Source organism: Pelobates fuscus, chromosome 5 (assembly GCF_036172605.1).
Source record: "Pelobates fuscus isolate aPelFus1 chromosome 5, aPelFus1.pri, whole genome shotgun sequence".
Lineage (NCBI taxonomy): Eukaryota > Metazoa > Chordata > Amphibia > Anura > Pelobatidae > Pelobates > Pelobates fuscus.
The window spans coordinates 184,489,983-184,514,285 of record NC_086321.1 but is presented as its reverse complement, the minus strand read 5'-3'; the positions used below and the strand labels follow the sequence as shown (position 1 = coordinate 184,514,285).

General features: G+C 41.0%; 1 protein-coding gene across 2 annotated transcripts in view; it reads left to right on the top strand.

The window, feature by feature from the left end:
* The window catches only part of NFATC4 (nuclear factor of activated T cells 4), an 81,156-nt gene that overhangs the window by 32,928 nt on the left and 23,925 nt on the right, over positions 1 to 24,303 (top strand). For both annotated transcript variants that reach the window (XM_063454831.1, XM_063454832.1), the window contains exons 5-7: positions 1,196 to 1,395; positions 21,607 to 21,779; positions 22,576 to 22,716. In XM_063454831.1, the coding sequence (XP_063310901.1) occupies positions 1,196 to 1,395; positions 21,607 to 21,779; positions 22,576 to 22,716 (514 nt within the window). The remainder of the gene's footprint in view (positions 1 to 1,195; positions 1,396 to 21,606; positions 21,780 to 22,575; positions 22,717 to 24,303) is intronic.

Sequence of the window (24,303 nt, the reverse complement as noted above, 5' to 3'; positions counted from 1 at the left end):
AAGCACAGTTGCTGTTAAAAAAAAAAATTAAAAAAATAATGATATTGTGAGAGAGAGCGCAACATTCTATTATGGATATCAACATTTGACTTAAAAAAGAATTGCAAAAAACAGGACTCATCAGATCTCATGGTTTCTTGTGAAGCTTTAATCGTATACCCACATTGTTCGGCATCTTGTGTTTGTTCGTCAGGTATTTTGGACCTCTTTCTTCTCTTTCTTAATTCATAATGAAGCAGTGATATGTAAAAAATATTGTCACTGAGGGGCAGGTAGCAGTGACAAGTATGTACTCTTAAAAGTAGGTAAACATTTGGTTAAGAAACAGTGGCAGCTACAAAGCAAAAAAAATAAAAAACTCAATACAACTGCCACACTAACTTTAATCGAGATATATATGACTGCCCTAACACCTTTTTTGTTTTTAAAGCCTTACCTCAATCTCACTTTCCACTTCTTATAAGAACTAGTGCACTCTTCTGATTTGATTTGTCATTTACATCCATGCCAAATAACCAGGCCACTCCAAATGAAAATATATATGTTGTGTTTTAGCACATTAGCATGAACACTGAATATCTTCTTATGACATTTTTATATGTGTGACTGTGACAGAGGTGCTGGCTGTGAGCATCCATCTTTGGGTAATGAAAACAAAACAACCGTCATTTAAATGAATGTATCTTTCATGACAAACATACAATTTAACTGAACTTAAAATTTTTCTCTACTTTAATTCTATGACACATTCTCGTAATACTCACATCTCTTCTAAAGAACATAAGATTCAATGCGATCCTATAAAAATACCCACTGTATTTTTAATGTAATACAATAGTAATATATATTGACCATTTCATGGAGAATGTACATTAATGGTATTTAGTTGCATGGAGGGATTTCCTAAATTGCTGCTTTTGGAACGTCAGAGCTTCCTACTTGATGGTATTTGCTGCTCAGATGTTACAAAAGAACATCATTTTCTTAAAGAAGAAATGCACCCAACTGTGTACATAACACAATTTTGAGGGAAGAGTAAGACATTGTCCATAATAATGTAATAGTTTTGCATTGTATGTTTGTCAATAAGTTTTTCTTAATCTGCGAGATTTGGGACATCCATTCCTTTTAGCTAATGAATGATAGCAGAGATTATTATTAGCAAGTTATCATGCAGTCTCTTCTTTCCTTTCAGTTGCTAGGTTACAATGAGAAGCCACTCACCCTGCAGATGTTTATTGGTACAGCAGATGAACGTAACCTTCGACCACATGCGTTTTACCAGGTTCATAGGATTACAGGAAAAATGGTGGCCACACCGAGTTATGAAGCCCTTGTAGGAAGCACGAAAGTGCTAGAGATGTCTTTGCTGCCTGAGAACAATATGTGTGCCAAGTAAGTTATGTGGCAAAATTAAACATGGGACATTAAAATGTGAAATAAGTAACTAGAGGACCTGCCTATTATTGATGCTTTATTTCTTAGGAACCTATTGCATTAGTGAGGATAGACATATCACATGCCTCACCTGGGAAAGGTGCACAGGGCACCTTGTCATCCTAGGCTATAACTGAATGCTCCATCACTGAGTCAGTCCCGCAATAGCCTCTGATTTGTTTTTTAGGCAATCATAGTGATTAACTCTTAAAAGAAATTGCAATATCCAGGTGTCCCAGTGGCAAGAGTCTTTTATTAATCATGCTTATTCTTTAGAAGATAACTGCGACTCTGTGAGAGAGACTGCCCATTGCAATAGGGTAGTGGCTACCTTGTGGACGTATCACTATGAGATTTCAACAGACCAGATTTATTATTTTGTTTGACATGTTTTTGCAGCTTCTGATGCTATATTTGGCTTTAAAGTTCTTTACCAGTTGTCTTGTATAAATACTGTCACTTGTTCTACTCAGTCTGACTTTATGTCCAATTAACTTTTGTGTAGGTATATGATGAAGCAAGGAGTCCTTCACCATATTAAAGGAACACAATAGGGTCAGGAACACAAACATGTATTCCTGATCCTATAGTGTTAAAACCACCATCTAGCCCCTGGGGCCCCAGTAGCCCCCCCCTAAATATTGCAGAATCATACTTTTAATAAAGTCTGCTGCTAGTTGTTCTGCCCCTGATCTGCCTGCTTGACTGACGTCATCAAAAGTGATTCTCTCAGCCAATCACAATGCTTTTACATAGGAAAGCACTGGATTGGCTAAGACTCTCAAGTAGGCAGATCAGGGGCAGAGCCAGCACAAGTCAAACACAGCCCTGACCAATCAGCAGCGCCTCATGCATTGAATCAATGCATCTCTATGAGGAAAGTTCAGTGTCTCCATGCTGAGGGTGGAGACACAGAATGGCAGTGCTGCACAGTGTGCAACACTGCCAAAGGAAGCACCTCTAGTAGCCATCTGAGGAGTAAGCAGTGGAGGTATCCCTAGGCTTTAATGTAAACACTGCATTTTCTCTGAAAACACAGTGCATACAGCAAATAGTCTGAAGGGAATGATTATACTCACCAGAACAAATACAATGAGCTGCAGTTGTTCTGGTGACTATAGTGTCCCATTAAGAGACTTCGGTTTATAGTTACCAAATAAATTAATGATGTTTATACATTTAAGCCCATGAAGCTAACCCATATATTTTTTTCAGCATGTAGGGGCCTTGATAGGCCACAACTGTCCTGTTCTAGTCTATTATTCTTTTTTTCTATTTGACAATAAATTACAGACTGGTGTTTACTGTGAATGAAAGCAAGGAATGGCATAGGCAAAAAAAAAATTCAAACTGGAAGACCTTCAATTCCAAACCCAGCTAACGATTCATTTCCATGCTTGTGACTAGAGTTTACCAGATGGAACTATCCCTAACATTAAAGACCTGCATTTGACTGGCGGACAAAATTTAAACATTTTTTCACACATCCTATACTAAAAAATACATGTTAGTTATATGGCAGACATGAATTAGGTATACATGTGTGTATATATATGTGTGTGTATTTGTAAATGGATATGCGTGTGTGTGCATAGGTGTGTGCCCGATGTGCCTGGGCACACCTTAATCCTGCGGCACGCCAATGGAGTGAGACCGGCAGGGGTGATCTCACGATCTCCCCTGTCGACTCATGCAGAGACGGCGCTATCCGATCGCCGGCTCTGCTCTCAGCCTCCCTCCCCACCGGCCCACAGACAGGAGAGGACCCGGGGAGCTATTGCCAGCAGCAACGCTCAAATTTTGCGAGAGTGAACTCTAGCCCCGCAGGCTAGAGTTCACTCTCCACTGGACCACCACGAAAGGCAGCAGCATGGTCCCCTCTCCCTACATAAGGTAAGAAGGGAGGGGGGGATATTAACTGATCTGCCCCCACCTCCACTGGACCACCAGGGAAGGCAGCAGCAACAAGGATCCCCCCTCCCTACAAAAGGTAAGAAGGGAGGTGGGATATTTCTTAACTAATCTGGCCCACCTCCACAACCACAAATCACCCAAACATACAGCACACACACACAGCACCCACACACACACAGCACCCACACACACGCAGCACCCTCACACACGCAGCACCCTCACACAGCACCCTCACACACACAGCACCCTCACACACACCACCCACACACATACAGCACCCACACACACACAGCACCCTCACACACACAGTACACTAACAGCACACTCACAAACACACAGCACCCTCACACACACTTTTTGTGAGGGTGCTCACATACACTAACAGCACCCTCACAAACACACACATAAACACCCTCACCCACATAGCACACTACCAGCACCCTCACACACACATCACACTAACCCTCACACACCACACACACACACAGCAGTGTATGTGTGTGTGTATATATATACACACACACACACATATGTGTGTGTATATATATATATATATATATATACATACATATACACGCAGCATGTGTTTGTGCTTTAGGGTGCACACGCCTATGTGTGTGTGTGTATGTATGTATGTATGTATGTATGTATGTATGTGACCCTAAATTTGGGTTTCCGTAATTTCTGATGAACCCTTTTTCTCCCCTTCCCCTACTATGGGTGAACCTTTCTTTATTTCAGCTCCTCCCCCCCCTTCCCTCCCCCCATCCCCCCCCCCCCCCCGGCCTGAACTTGCACTTCTCTGGAGGTATGGAAGTACCCACTTCTGAGGAGGTGGGATCTCATATGAGCTTTATTTAATTTCTAATAAATTCTAATAAACCTATAAAAACTGCTCATTTCACACCAATCCATATTTTTGATGGGCTGTACATTGCTTGGTTCGGATTCCCCACTATGTGTATTTTCTTTGACGCACTGACCACATACTCTTATTGCAGATATTTAATACTTTAGCAGTTATGTCAGTGTTCATTAAAGTACCTTTGCAGAGGGGACTGAACAGTTGAGCCATGCCCCTTTGACTTTCCACTACGATCCAGCTAGCATTTATTTATTGAAAGGCTTTCATACTATTAAGGTAGTGACTTTGAACAGTTAACTTTTCTACTCTTAATAGTCACTTTATGCCATTTGGACTAATGACTTTGTATCTTCGTTCTGATACACTGACTTTATGTCACTATCATATGTATCGAACCCTGTGGCATGTGTAGCAGTGCACTTGACAGGCTTTCATCTTGATGGGTGGGAACTATTGAATCATTTCAAGTTATACTTTTTCAGCCGTTCCCGTCAAGTCAAGTCTCCTCCCCCCTCTTAGGCACAACGTCAATGTGGTCATCATGCCCACCTCCCCTGATTGGTCCGGAGTGTGGGGGAGGTAAGCTGTCACTCATTTGTGAGAATAGGTTCTGATTGGAGCTCTACCCCCGGGGGTCTGACGATTATTCCTTTATAAATGGTGCCCGATCCACACATCAGGTAGCTCTTGACAAAGGCGTATCTAAAACGCCGAAACGCGCGTCGAGCTGTATTAGCCAATGCTATTCTTCTAATTGAGTTTTCTATCTTTTTTTTTTACCTCACCTGGGCCCTCATAGCGCTTGGGATGCGCTGATACACTCCTTATAGTTCTCTAGGGACTTTGGTAGGCTGCCATGAAGCAGCAGTGAGTTTTTGCAGTTTCCTTGAGGCTAGCTAGTTAGCTTAGGGCGTCTTAGGGTGCCTCCCCTCCTTTCCTCGTTTAATGGGTCTATTGGGAAGTTGTTCTTCCCTGGATGGGGTGATATTTTGTATATTTAGACACCCAGGGGCACTTATATTGTCGCTTATAGCTTTTGCCTTGTTTAACTATCAGCACCATAACCACTACTAGATACCTACCATCCCACTAGCGGTACTTCCCTTATAGGGGGATTATTCTAGTCCGGGTTGCCACTTATTTACCAAGTTTATTTAGTGAGTGTGTTTTTTTTACCTCTCTTTAGAGGTTTTTAGTATCCACTCACTTTACTTTTTTTATTTTGTGGTATTACAGGATTATATAAATAAAAAAGGTGCGCTATACCTTTAAATATTTAAGGTGCGAGTATATGCATATAATTAGTGCAAAAAGGAGTGTGCAAATTAGTCACACTCGAATAAGGTTATGTGCAAAATTGCAAGTGAATGGTGGTAAGTAATAAAATAATAACTTACAATAAAAAAATATGTCTCCTTAGATGCTCCAATCAAGTTAAAACATATAAAAAAAATACAGAGAGGAAAAAACTGTAAAATAGTATAATATTGTTTGATAAACAGGTATATAAAATAAACCCAAAATAGGAATATTACTCACAAAGATAGAGCAGTAAAAGTCTGCTCTAACTTGTCCAGCTTATAAGTCCACACATCAGGACTTGGATGGTAGTATAAAATAGCAGGGTACCAGCTCGATCAGTAGTAAAAAAACACTTTATTTTATAAATAAAATCCAAAGTCACCGTTCCCATATGGAAGTAAAACAATCATGTATCAGTGTTTGTATGAGGGATATCTACCACTCCCATACGAAACTTCAGCACTTCGCTGCACTTCCTGGAACTCGGTGTTTCGTCCGATCACGTGATGGCGTGATGACGTAATGACGTAATGACGTGATGACGCGTTTCGCCCAATCGGCTTCCTCAGATCATGTCCTGGTGTAGCTGGTCCTGCCTTTTAAAGCCCATGTTGGGGGCGTGGAATCTATTAGTTCATTGGGTGCATTACCATAGTCTTTTTTATAATGAAAAAGGGGTAATTCCGCTAAATGTCTAAAAAGGGGATATAGAATTGGAAAAATTGGCACAAAAATCAAAAACCAAAAAAACAACAGCAAAGGATGATATAAAACTGTACTTTAAAGAGGTAGTTCATAACAGTAAACAGAAGGTACATGTATTATTTTTAAAAGAGATATAGGCATGTATATATATTATTTTAAAAAGATATCTGTATATATATTCTAAAAAACCTATTTGGTCCAAGAGAAACATTCAACAATAAAAATACATAAGTACACCTACTAGCAGAAAGAGGAAGAAAAAAGCGAGGATAATTAATATCAGTGTATATATTTAAGTATAAAATTAATTACATAAAATTGTTCAAATCAAATTCAATATTAAGACCTTTGGGTTCTAGGGTATCTAATGTGTGAACCCATTTCATTTCTTCTTTGCCTAGGTATTGAATAAAATTTCCTCCGCGCCATGATTTTTTAACCATTTGAATCCCTAAAAATGTGAGGCCACTAGGGTCTTTGTTATGGTACCTTTTAAAATGAGCAGATACGCTATGGTGATCTACGCCCTTCCGAATATTATTAACGTGTTCATAAATTCTTTTATGTAAGGGGCGGATGGTCCTCCCTACATACTGTAGACCACATGGGCATATTAGAAGGTATATAATATTTTTAGAAAAACAAGTAATAAAATCTTTAATGGTATATTCTTCTGTTGTATATTTTGTTTTAAATTTGCTAATCCCTCTTACAGTATTGTTTTTGCTGCATTTGCATCCTACACATTTTCCACATGAATAAAATCCTTTTTTATTTACACTTAAGAATGTTTCTGGCACTTCTTTTCTTGGGTGGTTAAATGTCAGGATCTGCTTTAAACTAGGTGCACCTCTAAAAGTGATAAAAGGCTTATCTGGAATAATTGTCGATAGTTCTCTGTCTTTTTTTAAAAGGTGCCAATGTTTATTAATAATAGATTTAACCTTATTAAAATCTAAAACTAAAGGTACTTTCTCAAATTTTTCTTGTCCTCTGTTGAAATTACTTTGTTTAACCCCTTAACACCGCAGCCAAATGTACAAGTTGTGAACAGAACAAAACGTAAACAAAACCTGGCATTTGCGCTATATGTCTGTCCAACCGTAATTCACCTCTTTCATATGAAATGCATCCCCCCTTATTATATATCATTTTATTCAGGGGAAACAGGGCTTTCATTTAACATCAAATATTTAGGTATTAAACATAATTTAACCCCTTAACACCGCAGCCAAATGTACAAGTTGTGAACAGAACAAAACGTAAACAAAACCTGGCATTTGCGCTATATGTCTGTCCAACCGTAATTCACCTCTTTCATATGAAATGCATCCCCCCTCATTATATATCATTTTATTCAAGGGAAACAGGGCTTTCATTTAACATCAAATATTTAGGTATTAAACATAATTTAATATAAAAAATATATAAAAAATGGGAGAAATTTTTTTTTTTTAATTTTTTTTAGTTCTATGTAACATTTTAACTGTGGATGTCAAAATACTGTTTGCTTTTACTGCAATACAATACACATATTTGTATTCAGCGATGTCTCACGTGTAAAACAGTACCCCCTATGTACACTTTTTATGGTGTTTTGGGAAGTTACAGGGTCAAATATAGCGTGTTACATTTGAAATTGAAATTCGCCAGATTGGTTACGTTGCCTTTGAGACTGTATAGTAGCCCAGGAATTAAATTTACACCCATAATGGCATACCATTTGCAATAGTAGACAACCCAAGGTATTGCAAATGGGGTATGTCCAGTCTTTTTTAGTAGCCATTTGGTCACAAACACTGGCCAAAGTTAGCGTTAGTATTTGTTTGTGTGTGAAAAATGCAAAAAACGCCAATTTTGGCCAGTGTTTGTGACTAAGTGGCTACTAAAAAAGTCTGGACAAACCCCATTTGCAATACCTTGGGTTGTCTACTATTGCAAATGGTATGCCATCATAGGGGTAATTTTCATTCTTGGGCTACCATAGGGTCACAAAGGCAACGTAAGCAATCTGGCGAATTTTAATGTGAAAAAAATGAAACACAAGCCTTATATTTGACGCTGTAACTTTTGAAAACACCATAAAACCTGTACATGTGGGGTACTGTTGTACTCGGGAGACTTCGCTCAACACAAATATTTGTATTTCAAAACAGTAAAAAGTATTGCAGCAATAATATCGTCCGTGTAAGTGCTGTTTGTGCGTGAAAAATGCAGAAAACGTCACTTTTACTGGCGATATCATCGTTGTAATACATTTTACTGTTTTGAAACACTAATATTTGTGTTCAGCAAAGTCTCCCGAGTAAAACAGTACCCCCCATGTACAGGTTTTATGGTGTCTTGGAAAGTTATAGGGTTAAATATAGTGCTAGCAAATTAAATTCCCTATACTTTCGGCATGGGTTGTCAGGCAGGTCCGCTAATTGTAATTAATTAGGATACCTAATTATGTAAAATTATTACATAAATATATGTGTAGAATTAATATATGTATATATATACATATGTGTATATATACGTATATATATATATAATTTTTTTTTAATATTTTTATTTATATATAGGTATATATAGTAATATATACGTATATATTTATGTATATAGATATATATATTATGATATATATTATTTTGTTCTACGTGTATTTTGATATAAATATATATATATTATTATCACAATACAGTTAGAACGAAATAACACACATCTATATATTTTTTAATTATTTATTTTTAAATATTTTTTTAATTTTATTTTTTACGTATTTACATATATATTTTTTTTATATTATATATAAATATATATATATAACAATAATTATATATATATATTTAATCAGTATCAGTCTACGTGTAATTTGATATTAATATATATATATATTTATTAATATTTAAATACACGTCGTGTATGTGTAAATGTGTGTGTGTGTGTATGTGTATATATATATACTTAGATCATATATATAATATATATGATCTAAGTATATTTTATTTGTAACTGTAATTTTTTTAATTTATTTTTTGAACTACTATTTTATTTTTTTTACAGGACAGGGGGCAGAGACAGTGTCAGCCAGTGATTTCACATCACTGGCTGACACACAGGATCAGTGATCACAGTGACTGCCTGTCACTGTGATCACCTCCTGCAGATTGGGTAATTGACCACAGGGGGGAGTGCCTGGGTGGTACAAGCACTCCCCCCTTCCAATCTGCAGGGGGATCACTGTGCCAGTTACATGTGTCAGCCAATAGGCTGACACATGTAACACTGATCGCAGTGACAGGCTGTCACTGCGATCAGAGTGCTTTGAGATCGCAGTGACAGCCTGTCACTGCGATCTCAGACTTAGCAGATCGCGGTCACTGACCCCAGGGGGACTGCCTGGGGGGCCAGGTAAGTCCCCCGACTGCGATCTGCACAACGGGAAAGCCGCCGGCCGCATGTGTCAGCCGATTTGAAATCGGCTGACACATGCTGAATACTGGTCGCAGTGACAGCCTGTCACTGCGATCAGAGACTGCAGATCGCGGTCACCGGTCACAGGGGGGGTTGCCCGGGGGGCCAGGCATCCCCCCCGACCGCGATCTGCAGCAGGAGAATACCGCCGGCCACGTGGGCGGCAATAAAAGCGAGGACGTACTATTACGCCCGCCGGCGTTTAGAGCCGGTTTCTGCGTGGCGTAATAGTACGTCCTCCGGACTTAAAGGGTTAAAAACTAATTCATTTTGGTCCAAACTTTTTATTTCATCGTATGCCCTATTTAATATATCAGTGGGATAATATTTTTGCGAAAATTTGTCTACCACTATTTTAGCTTGTTCTTCAAAAATACTCTGTTCGGTGCAGTTTCTTTTTATTCTTTGTAGTTGGCCCTTTGGAATATTATTTAACCACGGAGTGTAGTGCCCACTATTATATAGTACATAACTATTGGCATCAACTTTCTTAAAATAATTTTTTGTTTTTAAAATACCAGCTTCCTCATAGATTTCTAAATCTAGGAAATTAATATTCTGGCTACTAAAATAACTGCTAAAATGTAGACCCCACTCATTGGAATTAATACTTGATAAAAAGAACTCTAAGTCCGATTGTGTACCTTTCCATATAAAAAATATATCATCGATATATCTATGGTATGAGGCCAGGTTCGTCCCCCTGTTATGACTGCCATAAATAACTTCGGTTTCCCATCCTGACATGAAAAGGTTAGCATAACTAGGGGGCGAACCTGGTCCCCATAGCCGTACCTTGTAGTTGTAGGTAGAATTAAAATTAAAATAATTGTTTTCTAAAATCCATCTAATACTGTCTATAAGGAATAAACTATGTGGGTTACTAAAATTTCCCGATTTTTCCAAACATTCCTGAACCATTTTACATCCTTTCTCATGAGAGATAGAGGTATAAAGTGCCGTTACATCTGAGGTTACTAGAAAGTATCAATTTTCCCATTTGATGTTTTTTATAATTTTAATTACATCTGTTGTGTCCTTAAGGTATGATGGCATTTCTTTAACTAGGTTTTGTAACCAAATATCCACGTATTTGGAAAGATTGGCTGAAATGGACCCAATGCCGGACACAATCGGCCGGCCCGGAGGATTTTCTACATTTTTGTGCACCTTAGGCAAAGTATAAAATACAGGCACTCTGGGAAATTCGACCAATAAAAATTTATATTCATTGTCATTTAAAATACCTTCTTCTTTACCTCTTTTCAATAGGGTCTCCAACGAAAGTTTTGTTTCTATCGTTGGATCCCTTTCTAATACCCGATATATCTTTTTATCCTCTAGTTGTCTATGGCACTCTTTCAAATAGTCAGAGGTGTCCTGAATCACAATACTGCCTCCCTTATCAGCGGGCTTTATTATTATTTCTCTATTTTTCCTTAAATTTTGTAAGGCTTTATATTCATTAGGGTTTAGATTCAAATTATGTTTGTGATTACATTTCCCTAATTTCTCAAATCGTCAATAACAGATTTCTCGAAAATATCTATAGCACTGGTTCGATAATTTCTTGGATAAAAATTAGATTTATTCTTTAAATCCGTATGACTGTCACTCTTCCTAGTATCTGTATATTTGTTGATTTCAAAGAATCTTTTTAAGGTTAATGTTCTAGAGTATTTTAATATATCTACATATGCTGAGAAAGAATTTAATTTTTTACTGGGGGCAAATTTAAGGCCTTTGTTCAGGGTTCTAATTTCATCTTTATTAGGAACAAACGTGGACAGGTTGATTACTCCCTCCAATTGGACATTCTTCCTCTCTTTTCGCTGTTGTAATCTTGTTCCTCCTCTACATCCTCTCTGTCCCTCCTTCTTTTTACGGGAGAGAAGGAAACATATATAGTATAATATTGTAGGGTAAAGAGTACTAAATTGATGGGAAAAAATAGGAAATTAATTCACAAACATAGAGCAGAAAAGTCTGCTCCACCTTTAGTAGCCCAAATGTATAGACTTCCACGCATAGGCGTGCGCAGCCTATTGCATTAGGGTGTGCACCCTAAAGCACAAGCACACGCCGCATATATATATGTATGTATGTATGTATGTATGTATATGTGTATATATATATATATATATACATATATATATATATATATACACACACTGTGCTGTGCTGTGTGTGTGTGCTGTGTGAGGGTGCTGTTAGTGTGATGTGTGTGTGACGTGCTGGTAGTGTGCTATGTGGGTGAGGGTGTTTGTGTGTGCGCGCTTGTGAGGGTGCTGTTAATGTACTGTGTGTGAGGGTGCTGTTTGTGTGTGTGTGTGCGCTTGTGAGGGTGCTGTTAATGTACTGTGTGTGAGGGTACTGGTAGTGTGCTGTGTGTGTGTTTGTTAGGGTCCTGTTTGTGTTTGTGAGGGTACTGTTAGTGTGCTGTGTGTGTGTGAGGGTGCTGTTAGTGTGCTGTGTGTGAGGGTGCTGTGTGAGGGTGCTGTTAGTGTGCTGTGTGTGAGGGTGCTGTGTGTGGGTGCTGTATGTGTGTTGCAGCTGTGTATGTGTGTGGGTGCTGTATGTGTGTTGGTTCTGTGTATGTGTGTGGGTGCTGTGGGTGCTGTGTATGTGTGTGGGTGCTGTGTATGTGTGTGGGTGCTGTATGTCTGTGGGTGCTGTGTGTGTCTGTGGGTGCTGTGTATGTCTGTGGGTGCTGTATGTGTGTGGGTGCTGTATGTGTGTGGGTGCTGTATGTGTGTAGGTGCTGTATGTGTGTGGGTGCTGTATGTGTGTGGGTGCTGTATGTGTGTAGGTGCTGTGTATGTCTGTGGGTGCTGTGTATGTGTGTGGGTGCTGTGTATGTGTGTGGGTGCTATGTCTGTGGGTGCTGTGTGTGTCTGTGGGTGCTGTGTATGTCTGTGGGTGCTGTATGTGTGTGGGTGCTCTATGTGTGTGGGTGCTGTGTATGTCTGTGGGTGCTGTATGTGTGTGGGTGCTGTATGTGTGTGGGTGCTGTATGTGTGTGGGTGCTGTATGTGTGTGGGTGCTGTATGTGTGTGGGTGCTGTATGTCTGTGGGTGCTGTATGTCTGTGGGTGCTGTATGTGTGTGGGTGCTGTATGTGTGTAGGTGCTGTGTATGTGTGTGGGTGCTGTATGTCTGTGGGTGCTGTATGTGTGTAGGTGCTGTGTATGTCTGTGGGTGCTGTATGTGTGTGGGTTCTGTATGTCTGTGGGTGCTGTGTATGTCTGTGGGTCTTGTATGTGTGTGTGTGTGCTGTATGTGTGTGGGTGATTGTGGGGGTGGAGGTGGGGGTACATTACTTGCTATCCCCCCTCCCTTCTTACCTTTTGTAGGGAGGGGGGATCCTGTTCCTGTTGCTGCTGATTCCTTCCCTGGTGGTCCAGTGGAGAGTGAACTCTAGCCCCTCTGGGGCTAGAGTTCACTCTCGCGAGATTTGAGCGTTGCCGCGGCAACGCTCATATCTCGCGAGAGGAACCCGGCGGAGCTGCCAGCAATAGCTCCGCCGGGTCCTCTCCTGCCTCCCTCCCTGCATGTGGGTCAGTGGGGAGGAAGGCTGAGAGCAGAGCCGGCGCTCGGATAGCGCCGGCTGTGCATGAGCCGACAAGGGGGATCCTGAGATCTCCCCTGCCGGTCTCAATATACATAGGCGTGCCGCGGGATTAGGATGTGCCCAGGCACACCCGGCACACCCCGTGCGCACGCCTATGCTTCCACGGCAGCCAGTAAAAAAAAAAAGAATATTGTTTATGTCACATTAGCAAGTTAAAAATGCTTTGTAGCAAATATCAACAGATCCCTTGTAGCAACAGTCCTGCCTAGAATACGTGTAACCGTCGGCTGTTCGTTGTGCTCATACAAGCTCCAGATGAGGCTGTGCTTGCAGTCAGGATACTTCTGGGAAGCTGAGTGTACGTGATGACGTCTACTCCTGGTTAGATGGCGCGTTTCGCCGAGTTCTCGGCTTCTTCAGATCTGACTTCCCTCATACACACAGTCCTACCTAAAAAAGGTAAAACAAGCTTTTATGCTTATCCAATTGGTTGATATATAGCTTATAGTATATCCAGATAGAAAGGACTATACATTCTGTTCATATCTTAATAAAAAAAAATGTACTAGAATAGATTTAACATTAGTATCACATTTAATTTAGATTTAATTAAGAAGATAGTGATTGGGAATATATCATGGAGCGACCACGCTCCTGTAATTGCCACTCTTGAATTATGTGAAGGGGAACGTAAAAGATGCACATGGAAAATAAATGATAGTCTACTGTAATGGAGCTCCCTGTACCCCTGGCTGGGTATCTCCGCCAAGGACCGCTTCCTAGCTGGAACAGGGGACAAACCTTGTCGCCGTGGCTTGACTGGGGCCTTTGAACTGCTCCCTCTTGGAGCCAAATGGGAAATTCGCTCTATCCACCCCCAAGAACTGGACGACACTCAGTCCTGGGAGCTCTAGTCCTTACAAGGACTTTCCCCGTTGAATCGTCCACGTTGGAACAGTGATTTATGATTAGCCCTTTCCCCTCCCAGTACCCAGATGACACATAATTCTGGGAGTGCAAGCTGGAATGTTTTAATCTTGCCTGCTTTTGTACAATTTCAGACACAGTTAAGCATGCCCCAAACACTCTCACACAAACAGTATAATCCCTCTCACAGAAAAACATACAATATTACAAAAACCCCAAAATACCTTTAAAACACATAAAAAACCCCACAAACGTTATATCCCCTGATAGCCCTGATCTGGTTGACCAACATATCCCAAAATTACCCAGATCGGTTCAGGGGTTCGGAATTTCCATGGAAGTCATACAAAATGAACAAACTACCGAACGGAATCCATAGTTCTACCCTGGAGCTTGTTCACCTTGTTTGTGGGAACATTTTCACTGAACAGTGCCCTTCAAAGTCGTATAGAACCGAACGCAGGCGATGATGGAAGTTCAGCGGTGTTCGGGAGTTTCTGTGTCCGATTTCAGTTCCATGAACTCGACAACCAAACACCGCTGCCTGTGTTCATGCGAACAAGATGGCTGCCACCTCGTGGTCGTTCATGCAAACAGCAACCATCCAGAGGAACAATTACAACACTGCGGTGGAACGTGTTACAAACTGTCAATTAGGCTTAACAAGCTCCCGGATGGTCCATGGTTTGTGCGCCTGTTCGGTTCCCGAACAGAATAGAGAAAGGGCACGAACCAAGCCAGTTAACTAGTCTTTTACAGGTTTCCCTAAAGAGCCCATAGTCTGTGGGCAGGATGCTGGCAAGCAAGCTCCTTCCATGTGGGAAGGGGAGTTTGTCACATCTACTTACTCAAAAAGATCATGAAGAGAAAATAAGGACTGTAATTAAATCTCTAAAATCCATCTGAGGAGTGGCCAGTGAAGTTATCACTAGACTGTAATGCAAACACTGCTTTTTGCTTTTTCAGCAAAAAGCCTGAAGCTAATGATTCTACTCACCAGAACAAATTCAATAAGCTGTAGTTGTTCAGGTGACTATAGTGTCCCTTTAAGAGGAGATTTGGATAGGTTAATAGGGAAAGAGATATCTAAAGAATACTTGTTATTTAATAAGACACGTCATTTGCATGCAAATAAGCAAAGAAAGCTATTGGCACAAGATATCAAAAATCAATATATTAAAACATGTACAGTATTCCTAAAACAAAGGATAGACAGGGACAGTATTGGCATAAATCAAAGGATATAGGACGCATATTTCAGACCTATTATCATATTATTAAAATAAAACTGGGAAAATAAGCAAAGAATTAAAAGAGGACATGAAGATATAGACAATTTTTTTTAAATATGAAACCACAGATAAAGAGAGAAAGGAACTGGGAAAGCTAATTACGTCAGAAGATATAGAATAGGAAATTATGGATTCCCCTAATGGGAAGAGCCCAGGACCAGACGGTTTCTCTATATTATATTATAAACTTTTTAGACAGGAACTAGCCCTTCTCCTGGCAGATATGTTCAATGATATTTTAAAAGGAGATGGCCTAGATCAAAAGATGCTAGAGGCAGTAATAACTCTAATACCAAAGGAAGGAAAAGACCGAGAGTTATGTGAACGTTATCGGCCAATATATTTGTTAAATATAGATTTAAAATTATTTACAAGGTTACTTGCTGAAAGATTGAGGAGGGTAGTACCATTTAGTATTCATCCAGACTAATCAGATTAGAGGTAGGGGGAAAATGTTTATGTTGGATTAAGGATATATATGATTCACCAACGTCCAGAGTCAGGGTTAATAGAATAATCTCGGCTCAGTATATGACCAATGGGACAAGGCAAGGGTGCCCACTGTCCCCATTGCTATTTATCTTGACCCTGGAACCCTTTTTGAACGCAATAAGGATGAATAATATACCCTGTATTAGGCTTCAAATGGAACAGTTGAAATTAGCAGCATATGCTGATGAAATCATGCTAACCATTATAAAACCCCTAAAATCATTGTATTTTGTATTTAAGGAATTTAAATGATATAGTTACTTCTCAAATTTTAAAGTAAATATTTCTAAGTGTGAAGTCCTAAGTATAAATATAAGTTTGGAACAGAAAAAGGACATTTTGGAAAAATACCAACTTAAAGAGGTGCATCAGGCACTTAAATATATAGGTGTTATGATACCTCCCAATACTAAAGATTTATTTGTTGTCAATAATATTCCATTAATTAAAAGAAATTACTCAAATTTAAAACCTTGGCTGTTCCCACATTTATCATGGATGGGAAGAAGTTCAGTGATATCAATGAATATCCTTCCGAGAGTACTTTTTCTGTTGCAAGCATTACCAATTTTGATTCCAAAGTCATTCTTTAAATGGGTTAAACAGTTGATTATTAGATATATTTGGGGAAATATATCAATACTGTCAAGCATCTCACTTAACGCGTATATTAGATTGGTCTCAATGTAAGGAGAAAAGTTGGATATCTATAGAGAAAGAGTTGTTTGAAATTCCAATTAATATTGTTGTTTGGACTGAAAACCCAATGAAACATTTAAAATTCAAAAAACACCCTACTATATACCCTACTTTGCTAATTTGGAATAAGATTGTTAAGGTAGAGAAAATTTGTAAATTCCCAAGTCTCCTCTTCCCGATCTCACACAATCCAGATTTTCCACCTGGGAGGAAAAATCAACTCCAATTAATTTTTTTTTAGCGAAAAGTATGTTAAATTGAGTAAAATTATAAATATAATCTCGGGTGATCTATCAATGGATAGCTTGTTTTATCAAAGTGGGAGGACACCCTTAGCTTATTTACAATTGCAGCATTTTTACCAGTCACTTAGGAAGAAATATGAGACCCTGCATAATTTTACTAGTTTTGAGTTACTATGTTAGAAGAAGGAACATATACCACATGTATTATATAAATTATATAAACTACTCAGGGAACAGACGGGGGTAAATCTCTCATATTTTACAAGGTTATGGGAAAAAGACCTGGGAATTACCATATCCCATTAGGACTGGAGTAGATGCTTTAAGTTAAATAAAAGTTGTTCTATAGCAAGTAAATATCATGAGCTCGGATATAAAATCATATCTAGTTGTATAGAAACCCTGCTGATATGCGTAGGTATTTCTCAGTAATCTCAGAAAAATGCTGGCTGTGTTTAAATTCAGTGGGATACCTGCTACATTTATGGTGGCTATGCCCAAAAATTCAATCTTTCTGGAAAAAGGAAGAAAATATATTAAAGGTGATAGTGAACCCCCAATTTCAGTTAACATCGGAGTTGGTATTGTTGTGGCATATAAATAAAGAAATACACGGGGCTAACTTTGTAACTTTGGAAACGTTTTATAATAGTTCCCATAGTAGGAATTGTTTGGGTACTATAATTGTGATCCAAGGGGAGGTTTTGTGAAGTTTTGCAACTACAGTGGTGGAAAAAGCTCTGTTTCCACGGGGGGGGGGGGGGGGGGGGGGGGGGGAGGGAGAGAATTTAAACCTTTTTTTTCTCACTGTACGTGGGGAATGCTCCCTTCGCTCTCCTTGCCATCCTTTCCCATTTTTTTTTTCAGGGAGGGGCTGACAGTGAGTAGAAATGGCGAAGAACAAGTATTCAAAGGGAGAGAAATAATGATTGTAGGTGGTGATTGCCATTTTCACCCTCCCCACTGGCTCCTCTCACCCCTTCGGGGAGGGGTTGGGGGCTAGTGGAGATGACTGGAAATAGGTAATCAAGGTAATTAATTAGGAGATGAAAAATAAAGAACTTTTAGCATTGACGAAATTAATGACATAATCAGTTATTTAGGATGCTTTTCTTTTTTATATCAAAGTATACATTATTGATGGTTTATTTTAATTTTTTATTTTTTATTTTTTTATTTTATTTTACTGTGTTGTTGAAAATTAAAACATTTATTGGCCAATTGTAAATTGTGAAAAAAGATAGAAAAAAAAAATATTTAATCCATACAGCTTATCTTGAATTTCCCATTAGACAGAATAGGCAACTGCCTACAGGCACTTGTCCTACTCTGTATTCCTAACACTAAAGCGCCCTCAGGAACTGCCCTCCCTCGTGAGATGAAGTGGTCTGGGTGACTTTAGTGGCCGTATTCATACCCAGAGTTAGTTGTTTTTTTTTGTTTACCATCTATTTGTGATTTATATGGGGATGACTCACTAAGTTAATTTTTTATGTGCAAGTGGCTAACATGTGATTGGACAATATTTGTGCTAGTGAACATTAGTTGTGGTCGGTTGGTTAAATTTCGTAAGTTTGAAACTAGTCCCTATTTTGTGGCCACTAATAATTACCAATGTTGTAACCGCTTAAGGCATAACATTTAAGGCAGATATTTAGTGACAAGTGTGGTAATGAGCCCCATGTATGGGAAGGCACCATAAAAATAAATCTATTTTGTTACTGATGGATGTCTTCTGTTTGCTTATTGAATAGATTTAGAGACTAAGCAACATGATGGTGACTGGCAGGGCCGGTGCAAGGATTTTTGGGCACACAGGCAAAGATGATTTTGGAGGCTCCCTCCTCCCCCCAAAGCATCTCCACCTGTGTGCCTCTTAACCCACCTTTTGTTTCTTAACCTTTCTTTTAACTGTCTGACCCCCTTTAGTGTCTTATCCCCTATTTTTCCCCATTGTCTGTCTTACACCTCCATTGTGTATCTTATTAACCCCCGTTTGTGTTTCTTTGTGTGTCTCCTTCTCTCCCTGTCCCTTTGTGTCTTTTACTCTTACCAGCTCCTTTGTGTATTTCTCTTCCACCACAAGCCCGTCTAATTCCCCCAGCCCCTCTGTGTCTCTTTTTCCTCTTCTCCAACCCCTCTTTGTCTATTTCAGCCCCAGCCCCTTTGTATTTCCACTCACAGGCCCTTCAGTGTGGCCACTTTCATCCCCAGCCCCTCTGTGGACTTTTCACTCCCAGGCCCATCTGTGTGCCCCACTCAGGCCACACTGTGTGCCACTCACCCCTCCATGTCCCTTAGTGTACCTCTCCCCTCCATGTCCCTTAGTGTTCCTCTCACCTGTCCCTTAGTGTTCCTCTCCCCTTTCTCCCCTGTCCCTTAGTGTTCCTCTCCCCTCCCTTCCCTCCTCTCCCTTCCCTGTCCCTTAGTGTTACTCTCCCCTCCCTGTCCCTTAGTGTTACTCTCCCCTCGCTCCCCTGTCCCTTAGTGTTCCTCTTCCCTCCCCCTTACCTGTCTCTTAGTTTATTTTTCCCCCCTTAATGTTCCTCCCACCCCCTATTAGGGTTCCTCTCCCTTCTCTTTTAGTAGGCCCCACTACCCCAGTGTTTATTTTCCCTTCCCTCCCCTGTACCTTTGTGCCCCCCTTAATGTTCCTCTCTCCCCCTCCTCTGTCCCATAGTTTTCTTCCCCCTTCTTCCCCTGTCCCATAGAGTTCTTCCCCCCTCCCCTGTCCCATAGCATTCTCCCCCCATCCCATAGCGTTTTTCCCCCTTCTCCCCCTGTCCCATAGAGTTCTTCCCCCCTCCCCTGTCCCATAGCATTCTCCCCCCATCCCATAGCGTTTTTCCCCCTTCCTCCCCTGCCCATAGAGTTCTTTCCTCTCCTCTCCTCCCCTCCCCTATCCCATAGCGTTCTTCCCCCCTCCCCTGTCCCATAGCGTTCTTCCCCCTCCCCTGTCCCATTCCCCTCTCCCATAGTGTTCTTCTCCCCCCCCTCCCCTGTCCCATAGAGTGCTTTCCCCCCTCCCCTGTCCCATAGCGTTCTTTCCCCCCTCCCATAGTTTCCTTCCCCTCCCCTCCCATAGTTTCCCTTCTCACTCCCCCCCACCCCATCGTTTTCCTTCTCCCCCCCCCCCCCCCTTGTTCCCGGTTGGTGTGTCTCCTACCTTTCTGTGTAGCATGGCCGAGCGGACCGTTGTACAAGAGCTTCAGTTTCCTGTACCTGATCTGACTGACAGGAAGTACTCTCTTAGTGAGCACTTCCTTTCAGTCCGGCTGGGTACAGGAATCAGAAGTTCCTGTACCGCGGTGCGCACTGCTCCGCTCGGCCAGGCTACAGAGAGTGCCTGGCAGGAGGGGGCGCACATCGCTCCCTCCTGCCGGTCACTCAATCCTAGCTCCCTCTGGGCCGGTGCGCCCTAAAGCGGCCGCTTGTGAACCCTTATGGACGCTCCGGCCCTGGTGACTGGGAATATGTCCTTAGTTATCAGATTTCTGTATGTGGGATGTATGTGAGATTTATGGACAATGACCCTGACAAACAGTCAATGAAGGAAATGTAAAGTGGTAAACAAATTGTGAATTTTCGCTGATTTTGTTTTCATGCTGATAAACAGGATAGCGCCAGAGTTTTACAGGAAAGGGAATTCTCTGCAACCTAGTTAATTCCCCCCAAGCATCCCTCTTTCCAGCTTTACATGATGTGTCACTACTGCCATACCATATGTTACTTTGGACAATGACATATTAACAGAAGATTTTTTTTCACTTACAAAAACTACTTGGATGAAATTAAGTAACTGTTAGGGTAATAGTGCAGCACTTCAAGGCAAATTCCAAATTTTGGCGCTAGAATATGGAGTTCCTGTTCATCTGGACCCAAATAATAAACAAACAAAAAATAAAGTTTCTCAGCACTCAGCAATAAATTCAGGTGGTTTATTCCGCCATCAAATTGAAATGGCAACTAATCCACCTGATTCCAAGCTTTGATGGCCGAGTAAACCACTTGAATGTATTGCTGAGTGCTAAGGACCTTTTGCTTGGTTGATATCAGTGCTGGCACCCATGTGTGATTCATACTGTGTGTTAACTGTGTGATTCATTATGTGTGTTACAGGGACAGTCCACTTCCTAAATACAAAAAATTAAATAAAAATTACTCTTTCGTAGATATACTGACAATCAACACACATGGTTGATTTTTTTCATGGGTGTTATATCTAAAACAGCTTGCAAAATATTCAGATTCTTTACCTGCAGACTTTGCAAGCATCCCTTCTTCTGCAGCCCAGAGCTCTGTGGTTGTCCAATTACACACTTTCAAATGTAGCGCTGGGCAATTGCCAGAGTCTTGAGGTTAGTTCCATGGAGAAAAACAACCATGAAGTAACAGGATTGCAGTGGTCTGATTGACAGCCAGGGGGTACGTGACAAGGTCAATTTATAAAAGTAAACTTTTATTGAAATCTGCACTTTTTGTAAAATGAAAAAGAGGGCAAACTCTTCACAGTCCTTTTAATATTTTATCATCCAGCACTGATGACTTAACATGGTGCCTAGCTTTTGTGACGTACATTTTATGTAATGCCTTGTAAGGGTAGGATGCAGTTGACAAAAAATTGGGGTAACAAGCTTAACCATTAGTAATATAGAGTGCAAAGGAAAGGGTGATTTATAACTGTGTGTTACTGTTTCAGTATAGACTGTGCGGGTATCTTGAAGCTACGGAATTCTGACATTGAGCTCCGGAAGGGTGAGACAGATATTGGCCGGAAGAACACCCGTGTTCGACTTGTGTTCCGGGTACATGTCCCACAGGGAGCTGGAAAAGGCATTTCTTTGCAAGTGGCATCAATACCTATAGAGTGCTGTGAGTATACCTATCAAGGTCAAATGAAAAGAGAGTTAGCAAAACTTGTCAGTTATGCAGAGGCACCTATCAGCCTACCATGGATAAATTAAAGAATAGGCAGGAAAAGCCAATGATCAGATTGAAAGAAGAATGTTGATACGATAATTAGTTGTAATTACATGTACAGTATACACTGTCTTTACATATCAGTGTGGTGCCATAATAATTTTTAGAGACTCTCTGATATACTAGTTTTCTGCTGATTCTGGAGCTGATGGTAGTAAATACACAGAACATTACATGCTGCCAAAAGAACTTTAAGAAGATGTTCATAATGGTGTGGATTACCATTCATCAATAAAGAACTAGAAAAGACCACCTGCGTGTTCCATGCATACACCATTACTGTGGAACATGCACATCTATGTTTAGAAGCATGAAAAATCATGTTCCTTTTATTTTTATTTTTTTAAATATTATTATATCTGAGCATGAAGGCACAAGCCACGCCTCTGATCCAAGTTGCCTGAAGTTATTATATGGCAAGTATAGCATTGCTTAGTTTTTAACTTTGTTCCATTTCTCGAAGATAACTTTTGTAAACAATGCAGAGCTTATCACAATGTTTCTATGATGTCCATCTACTTTCTCTGTGATAGAGGCATGTTTGATGATATTATATAAACTACACAGGAATGAAATAAATATCACATATATACCTATGAATAATCAAAACTTGATAAAACTATGTGATACGGTATGTGTAAAAGAAATTCTTGGTTGTGACCATACTCAATATGTGTGTCTTTCTCAGCCCAGCGTTCAGCTCAGGAGCTCCCTCAGGTGGAGAATTACAGTCTCAGTGCATGCTCTGTCAATGGAAGACAAGAGCTCCTGCTATGTGGTGCCAACTTTCTTCCGGACTCTAAGGTGATCTTCCTTGAAAAGGGTCCAGGTAAGACTGCTGCTATGCCCATTATTAATACTGAACCAGAAGTTCATAAGTCAACAATAGTGGACCTCCCAACTGTCCAGATAAATGATCCTTGTGAGGTTAATGTAAATTAACAGAGGGGTCCCTCTTGGGGACCTTAAATATAGTAGTTTGTGGATTTCCAGTGTACATGGCCAGGGTAATACCAAATACTCCTCACATGAAAAGTTCCCAAAAATAATATGCATTCACACATTTCATTATATGAGAGAATATGATGTTTATGTTTGGTTTACAATTTAAAAAAAATATCAATAAAATAATTACAAAATGTAACACATTCATGTTTATAAAAGGTTGTAATGAGTCATTAAGTTATAATTTATTAAATTAGTTTTTTAAAATTAGTTTTGTTTATTGACTTTACTTTTTAAAGCGGCACTGTCATGCCGAATTCCGTTTTTTTTTTAACCCCCCTCCCGCCTCAACTACATCCAATCGACCCCCTAGTCACCCCCAAATGCCCCTATGCACCCCACATTACCTATTTTTTATTCTTTATTTTCTGCCCCGATCTATATTCAGGGCGCCGCCATCTTTGTGTGGGTAGGTGAAGTCCCTGTGGGACACGTCATCTACCCACACTACACAGACTGTGAGATTCCCGCACATGCCCAGTGAAACATCTGGACATGCGAACGGGAATTTCACCTATTCATTCATTCATCAGACAGACGAATGAATGAATAGAAAAAATCAGACGAACAAACTAACACTGTGAATCAGTGTTCGTTTGTTTGTTCGGTTTATTACAAGGAGGGAGCTACCGGCGTGCAGCTCCCTCCTTGCATTATGTAAAGACAGAAGCGGCAGGGAGCAGTGCTCCCCACCACTTCATTAGCCCCCCAGGTCCTCCCCTCACTCTATGGGGGTCAATATGACCCCCATAATAGCATAAGGGAGATTCAAATCTCCCCAATGCCCCTACTCGCTATACCGCGAGTAGGGGCATGTCCACTAAACAGTGAGCAGCCTGTGGCTGCTCACTGTAAAACAAAAAAAAAAAAAAGGGTAATAAGGGGGGAACGGGGGACCTACTGTCCTCCCCCGCCGGCCCCCACCCCTGGACAGCGGGTGGGGGCCATAATAGTAATAAGGGGGGGGGACACCTACTGTCCTCCACCCCCCGGCCCCCACCCCTGGGCGGCGGGTGGGGACCATAATAGTAATAGGGGGGGGGACCTACTGTCCCCCCCCCGGCCCCCACCCCTGGGCGGCGGGTGGGGGCCATAATAGTAATAAGGGGGGGGGGGACCTACTGTCCTCCACCCCCCGGCCCCCACCCCTGGGCGGCGGGTGGGGGCCATAATAGTAATAGAGGGGGGGACCTACTGTCCCCCCCCCGGCCCCCACCCCTGGGCGGCGGGTGGGGGCCATAATAGTAATAGGGGGGGGGCCCCCCCCCCGGCCCCCACCCCTGGGCGGCGGGTGGGGGCCATAATAGTAATAAGGGGGGGGACGGGACCTACTGTCCTCCCCCCCCGGCCCCCACCCCTGGGCGGCGGGTGGGGGCCATAACAGTAACAAGGGGGGGGGACCTACTGTCCT